Here is a 7,980-nt window from a genome sequence, read left to right as displayed (position 1 = left end):
CCTTCCTATTCCATTATCTTTGATGAACAGCGCGCTTTCGGGCGTGTCTCGCTATACTACCTGGCGCGGGTTTCATACCTTAGGATAGCAGTCGTTCTTCACTGGCTGAGTTGCCTATTTACAGCGTAAAGGCGTGTCAGCACTTGGACGGATGAAAAACGTAACGCTGTCTAAACACCTGCACAGTTAGCGCTGGTCGTAAAGTTTAAAAACAATTGGTCACTGAACATTTTGCAAGTAATGTTGTCACTGACATCGTAAAGTACATTGCATTAGCTAACTTTGCCAAACGCCAATATATCGAGCCGTTATCAGATTGGTGGTTAAGCCACCGCTTTCCATTTTTTAATGTGTGGTCACTCGCATACCTCTTGGGTCACTTGCCGAAAAAATCACCGTATCCAGAACACCGCAACAGGGCCTGTCAGTAGAATTTCAATTGGCTTCCAAACCAGGCAACAGAATTCGCGTTGGCTGAGTGTAGCTGCTAACTCTTTATCAACATTCCAATTGGCTGCAACAGCCTCATTTCTTTGTCACTTACATCAATGTTGTGGGAGCATGTCTGGCTCTACATTAAAAAATAACTGACTGGTATTCATGGCTGTAAATTTGATGTTGGCCTCACCGTGCTCTTACTTGTTCCCAAGCCCAACACGTGGGTTCACCAGTGATGGTCCTGCCCGTGCAATTCACCAATTCTCGTTTGGCGGCGACGTTACACCCCACCACCGCTAAAGTGCTCCAAGGTTTCGCAAAAATGTACGATTTTGTCGCTGTGGCCAGGATTTGCCCACACAATTCCAGAACCAGCAGAAACACTCCGACACTCAGGGCTGCCACCGCCAATTGCAAACCGTTTGACATCGGTACACCGTGGTACATCGGTACATCGTTCAGCAGGAATAATATGTGCTACGTGAATAATTGAAGCAGAAGAAAGAATGTGTTTTGTTTGATTTATTTATTTCCTGCATAATCAGCTGGAAAAAATCTGGAAGCCACTCCAAGTAGTCACACAACCACAAACATGCACACGAACGCCAGTCACAGGAGTAAACCTTTAAAACCATGGCCCCATCTTTCAAGCCCACTTGAGCACTCAAAGGCACGCAGCCACGTATTTCGAAGCAAACATTTCTGGCTCTGTTAGCAGTTATTCGCAGTCACTGAGTACGGTGTGAAGTAATTTCTTCATGATATACGTGAAAACAACATAGATGTACCAGACATTGCACCGCAAACATGACAAAGTGACATTGCCCATCCCCATGGCAGTGAACATTTCTGTAAATTCTGTTTTATGAGAGCGTGCCGTTACCTCTCGGGTGTTCGACCTCATAACCCAGGGCCTCGGGAAGGTAGTATTTTTACAAAAGCTAAGGCTGGTAGCAAGGAAACCCACAGTGTTTCGACATTTGGAAGTGAGGCATTGACGATTCGTATTACTCCTCGCCATTTAACCCTGTAAATACGCATTTCAAAGAAATTATTTGAGCCGGACATGGTCTTTTACTTCAGCAATCTACCCTCTGTAGTCGAAAAGACCAACAAAACATGAGCAAGTGAGTACAAATTATTACCTCACTTACAATGTGCAACTGATGGTAGTATATTTTTTTCAGATGACTGAAATAATTACAAATGATAGACAACTCAACAATACATTTCTGGATATCACTACCATCTCGCAGTTCTTGTAAAATAATTCTTCCAGTCTTGTCATGTCATGCACAGGTAACTGCTGTTTGCAGAGGCTGTTTACAACCTCTTGGGTTTTAATCAAATTTTCCCATTACATTTCTTCTGGGTGAAACAGGATATGTGACGTGCTACTCCTCACTGCTTGCTACCAGCATTCGTCGTCAGGTTTCATTTTATGCATGACAAAGGTACAGCAAGTGCATCTTAGCTGCCACCCACAACCGACAACCTGAAGCCTAATTCGCACACTGGCAACAAGCAACAACCACTCCAAATGATCGCCTGGTGCTGCACAAATCCACCACTGTATGAGCAGCTACCTCCTAAGTTGAGGGGCATCAGAAAAGTAAACAAGGTGTCCTGTAAGTTGTTGCACACAAGCAGCACCACATAAACCAACAGAGCGTACTTCCAAGCTTCTGGCCAACAGAAAGGAAAACAAAGTACCTCGTCACGTGCCACACAAGGCCAGCACCACATAACCCACAAAGCGTACTTCCAAGCTACTGGGCATCGGAAAGTTAATCAGGGGGCTCTGTAAGTTGCCACGAAAAAGCAGCACCAACCGAGCGTACTTCCAAGCTTCCGGTCACCACAACCGTAAACAAAGCACCTTGTCACTCGCCACACACGACCAGCACCACATAAGTCAGCGCACACCGGTTTCATCACAGTTCCTCTACGCCGCTCATTTAGCTGTCACTGCAGACACTAGAGCTGCTGGAGTCGGAACCTAGCGGAATCACGACGTTGTCGATTCTGGTGTAGATTGCACCATCCCTCTCCCAGGCCTCTTTCTCAAGACGCTCCACATGAGCGCAGTCCCGAACCCAGTTTTCGCGAGTCACGAGGGCGATGGCTTCGTTGAGTAGTTGTTCAACGTCAGCGAGAGTGAATGAAGTGTTGTTGGCAGCAATATACCCCTTAACCTGGCTCCACACCAGTTCAATAGGGTTGAATTCACAGTGGTAAGGAGGAAGCCGAACAATGTCATGACCATCAACTCTGGCCAGGGCTTCAATCCGGTATCCAAAAAACTTGTGTTTGTTCTCATTAACCACCCGAAGGAGCTCGGGTTTCAACTGGTCATCACGCCACGGGATGGTTTTTGCAGTCAACCAGTACTGAATGTCGGCCTTGCGCCACGACATCGAGGGCAGCTTTTCGGTCCGAACACTGGGGTACGGAGCATTGTCCATGACAATAACACTGCGTGGCTCAATGTTGGGTAGAAGTTGTTCTGCGAACCACTTCTCAAAGCGTGGGCCATCCATTTCACTGTGGTAGTCAGTAGAAACACTCTTTGACGCACGGAAAATTAGACATGCCCCGTCCACAAAGCCCTTCTCACTTCCAGCATGAAGGACGATGAGCCTACCACCTTTGCCTGTTGGTGCATGAAGCCCAGTAGTTAGACCCTTGCGAAAGGCATCTTCACGGGATGACACAGTGGTGTCCTCCCACACCGTGCCCTTGGTGTGGCCAGCATTGACCCAAGTCTCGTCGAGGTAGTTTATAGTTCTGCGAAAATGAAGGGAATACGTGTCAGTTTTTCTTTGGGGAGAAGGGTTAGTAAAGACAGAGAAGGCACTTATTGCTTGCACCTAACATCATTCTACTACGCAGGCAGGTATGTTTAGTTTTGGTGGCATGGCAGACACCAAAATAAAAAATGTTCGCAGAATGTACACCACCCACATGGCTAACGAAATCCACTCACTGAGTTCTATCCATACATTATTATAACATGTCGATGCATACTTGTCCCTTCACTCGCTGAACCAGAATAGCATGCAAAGTACGAACAAGAGGCAGGGATACAGAAAAACGCCACAAAAAATATAAATTGAACGCCAGTATGCATGTGGAGCGGTGTTGATAAGTACCTCTCAGCAATAAAATATTTGGCTGTACGAGAACTTCCATCGTTATTTTTTCTTGTTACATTTCAACTCTCAAATATTGTAACATACGAAATTTTTATTTTAATCGCAGGAATTGACGTTTATCTGTTCGTCCGCCAAATCGAAAACACGTACCGTTTGTGCTTTCGCATTTCTCGATGAGTCCGCAGATATTTCCGCCGCCACACGATGATGTCATCCCTTTCCAGAAGCGCAGAGTTACGTTTTCGCTTCCGAAAAGCAAATCCAATGTCATTCAGAAGCCGACGCATCGTTGTGACACTCAGCTTCGGCAGCCCCATGTCGGGGTCGTTGGTCACATCGCTGAGGATCTTTTCTGCAGTTGGCGCCTCGTTGCGATTGAAGTACTGATGCACTCTCCGTCGGAGAGCAGAAAGGGTGAAGCTGTCGTACCGCTGTACTCTTGTCTGTCCTGTAACTGCAGGCGGTTTCTCTGTCGACAAACGAAGCCTTTTGCGCTTTGGGGACTTCAGGGTGTCACGCAAAACCTTATTCTTGAGACTTGCGACCGTACGCTTGCTTACGCCGGTAAGCTGGCTAACTGAACGAAATGCGGAAACGACGAAGAGACCTGGTTGCTTCAGTCTCACTTGGGCGTACACGTTGCAGACAACTTGCTCTGTCCGGTTTGACAACTTTTGGTTGTGAAGCTTTTTGAAAATCCTTTATGGCGAATTAACTGGGGGGCTATCGGACGGAAAAGTACCTGCTGTCGATGAAGACGCCACTTTTTTTGAAGAGAACCGTCGTGCCACCAGTGGTAATTTCCGCAACCAACAAAACCGATAATTAAAAAAAAAAACTAACGCTTACTGGCGATTATATTGTCACGAAGACAAGGACAATGCAGTTGTCTTGATGGAGAAACACGTTTATTGGAGCGATCTTGTGCTCCCCTAACAACTCAAAAGAATACAGAGGCGGCGAAGCAGCGGTCAACAAAGTGACTTGCACAGGCCAGTGTCGTCGAATCGAATGCCCCGGCGTCCGCACTGCAGGCTTTTTATCTTCTGGCGCGCGTGGTTCTGGAACCGTCGATTCGCATCGAGAACATAGTAGATCCAAGAAGATTATTCTGGGCTGTTCACGTTGATCGGAATGCTCTCCCTATCACAACAGATAACACATGCGGCACAGAAAGAAAGAATGGAACACGCGCTTCCCTTGGCGCATAGATAACACAGACCGGCGCAGCCGGGCGGTAAAAGCAAAACACAAATAAACAAACCCAATGTATGGTTCGCGGCATTACCCCCCCTCTAAGAGTGCATCGACCCGATGCTAACATAAGCGACAGTGCGAACAAATGAAAATGAAAGTTCGTCATCGTCCGTAGAAAGGTTTTAAGCGAACCACGTGGACGACTTCAGGCCGCGTGCGTTGTCGTGATGTGCCGGAGTAACCATCGGGGATCACTTCGTAGGTACGTTGGCCAACACGTCGTAGAATCTGGTAGGGTCCGAAATACCGTCGCAGGAGCTTCTCAGTCCGCGTCGTCGGATGGGAGTCCAAACCCACACACGATCCCCTGGTTGGTACTCAGCGTCTCGGCGTCGAAGGCTGTAGCGGCCCGCATTCACCAGCTGCTGGTCCGTTATACGAACTCGAGCGAGCTGGCGGGCCTCCTCCGCACGTTGAAGATATCCGTGGACGTCGGCGTTGAGGTCGTCGTCTTCTACGTGCGGAAGCATGGCGTCGAGCATCGTAGTCGGCCTTCTACCGTAGACAAGCTCGAACGGCGTCAGCTGCGTCGTCTCCTGGATAGCCGTGTTGTACGCAAATGTGACATACGGGAGCACTTCGTCCCAAGTCTTATGTTCAACGTCAACGTACATTGCCAGCATGTCTGCGATTGTCTTGTTCAGACGTTCTGTTAGTCCGTTCGTTTGGGGGTGGTACGCCGTCGTTCTTCGGTGATCCGTATTGCTGTAGCGTAATACTCCTTGCATCAGCTCCGCAGTAAATGCCGTTCCACGGTCTGGGATTAGGACTTCCGGGGCTCCATGTCGCAGCACAACTTGGCTTATAAAGAACTTCGCCACTTCTTGTGCAGTCCCCCTCGGAAGAGCGGCGGTCTCTGCGTAGCGCGTCATGTAGTCTGTCGCTACGACAATCCACTTGTTCTGTGATCGTGACGTAGGGAACGGGCCTAAAAGGTCCATTCCAATCTGTTGAAATGGTCTCGATGGGACGGCGATCGGTTGCAGAAGTCCGGCGGGTCTTGTCGGCGGCGTTTTTCGTCTCTGGCAGTCACGGCAGCTCCGGACGTAGTGGGTGACGTCAGAGGTAAGGCCGGGCCAGTAGTACCTCGCCTTGATTTTTCCAATAGTGCGGGCTGTGCCCAGATGTCCGGAAGACGGGTCGTCGTGGCACGCTTCCAAAATTTCGTCACGAAGGTCCGCGGGGATGACGAGAAGGTATTTCGCTGTTGTTCCGGGGCTTAAATTCTTCTTCACAAGGACGGAGTTTCTCAGGCTGAATGCTGGTAAGCTGCGTTTGAAGGTCCTAGGAACGGCAACGTTGCATCCCTCGAGGTACTCGATTATGACGCGTAAGTCGGGGTCGGCACGCTGCTGGGCGGCTAGGTCGCTCTCCGTCACGATCCCGAAGAACGCGCTGTCTTCATTAGAGTCTTGTGGTGGTGGGTCGACGGGGGCGCGGGACAGGCAGTCGGCGTCGGAGTGTTTCCTGCCGGATTTATAAACGACTGTAACGTCGAACTCCTGCAGGCGCAAGCTCCACCGCCCAAGACGGCCAGAGGGGTCCTTCAAATTGGCGAGCCAACACAGCGCATGGTGGTCTGTTACAACCTTGAATGGCTTTCCATACACGTATGGGCGAAATTTTGAAATCGCCCATATAATAGCCAGGCACTCTTTCTCAGAGGCAGAAGAGTTTTTCTCCTCCTTCGACAGACCACGGCTGGCATAGGCGATTACCCTTTCGCAGCCGCTTTGCTTTTGGACAAGGACGGCACCCAAGCCTATATCACTGGCGTCCGTGTGCATTTCCGTTTCGGCGTTTTCGTCGAAATGAGCGAGCACGGGCGGGCTTTGCAGGCGTTTTTGCAGCTCGCCGAATGCTTTTTCTTGGTCGTTTTCCCAGCTGAAAGGGGTGCTATCTTTCGTCAAGCGCGTGAGTGGCTCTGCAATTCGTGAGAAGTTTGCGACGAAGCGCCGGTAGTATGCGCACAGCCCGAGAAATCTTCGCACGCCCTTCTTGTCTTTCGGCCTTGGGAAGTTCGCAATGGCTGAAGTTTTTGCCGGGTCAGGTAGGACTCCCGCGGCGTTGACGACGTGGCCCAAGAACTTGAGTTCCCCGTATGCGAAACGGCACTTTTCAGGCTTCAGCGTCAACCCCGACGTACGAATGGCCTCGAGTACAGACTCCAACCTTGCAAGGTGTTCGTCGAAAGTCCGGGAGAATACCACTACGTCGTCGAGGTATACGAGGCAGGTGTGCCACTTAAGGCCAGCTAGCACAGTGTCCATGACTCTTTGAAACGTCGCTGGTGCTGTGCACAGCCCAAACGGCATCACCTTGAACTCGTATAGGCCGTCTGGGGTTATAAATGCAGTCTTTTCTCGGTCTCTCTCGTCCACTTCAATTTGCCAGTAGCCGGTCTTCAGGTCCATCGATGAGAAGTACTTCGCGTGGAAGAGGTGGTCGAGGGCGTCGTCGATTCGGGGGAGGGGGTACACGTCCTTTATCGTGATTTTGTTCAGTCGCCGGTAGTCAACGCAAAACCTTAATGTGCCGTCTTTTTTCTTTACGAGTACGACGGGCGCAGCCCAGGGGCTTTTCGATGGCTGTATAATGTCGTCGCTGAGCATGTCGTCGACTTGAGTCCGGATGGCTTCCCGTTCGTGTGAAGAGACGCGGTACGGTGACTGTCGGGTAGGTCGGGCTCCGTCTTCGATTATTATTCGGTGCTTCGCTAGAGGGGTCTGACGTAGTTTTGCGCTCGTAAAAAAACATTCGCTATAGCGACGCAGCAAAGCCAATAATTTTTTCCGTTGTTCTTGCGGTAGCGCTGGATTCACGTCGAATGGCTGTGGGAGCTTGAAGGTTTCTACGGGTGTGCGTTCAAAGTCGGCGACCGCGATCACATCACTTGCTTCTTGCGTTTCTTCGAGGAACGCAATTGCAGCTCCCTTGTTTAAATGCTGGTACTCTTCGGTGAAATTAGTGACCAAAACGTGAGATTGGCGTTGCTTAAAGTGCGCAATGCCTCTTGCGACGGAGACACCGCGGTCGAGAAGCAACCTTCGATCACTCTCTACGATAGCGTCGATGTCAGAAGCAGCATCCTCACAGTAGACGGCGATCATCAAGCTTGCGCGGGGTGGTA

General features: G+C 49.8%; 1 protein-coding gene across 1 annotated transcript; it reads right to left on the bottom strand.

Annotated features, from left to right (window-relative positions):
* Positions 1-2,229: 2,229 nt before the first annotated feature.
* LOC144148415 (uncharacterized) lies at positions 2,230-5,473 on the bottom strand. The gene is made up of 3 exons (XM_077679951.1): positions 5,463-5,473; positions 3,744-4,292; positions 2,230-2,239 (listed from the first exon to the last, which is right to left on the bottom strand). Exons 1-3 carry the CDS (start codon positions 5,471-5,473, stop codon positions 2,230-2,232), a joined length of 570 nt encoding a protein of 189 aa, XP_077536077.1.
* Positions 5,474-7,980: the final 2,507 nt, after the last annotated feature.

This window comes from Haemaphysalis longicornis, unplaced genomic scaffold (genome assembly GCF_048455015.1).
Source record: "Haemaphysalis longicornis isolate Haplotype H1 unplaced genomic scaffold, Haemaphysalis longicornis Haplotype H1 scaffold_8, whole genome shotgun sequence".
Taxonomy (NCBI): Eukaryota; Metazoa; Arthropoda; class Arachnida; order Ixodida; family Ixodidae; genus Haemaphysalis; species Haemaphysalis longicornis.
Note: the sequence above shows the minus strand (reverse complement) of the source record. Positions and strands in the feature narration are given on the sequence as shown.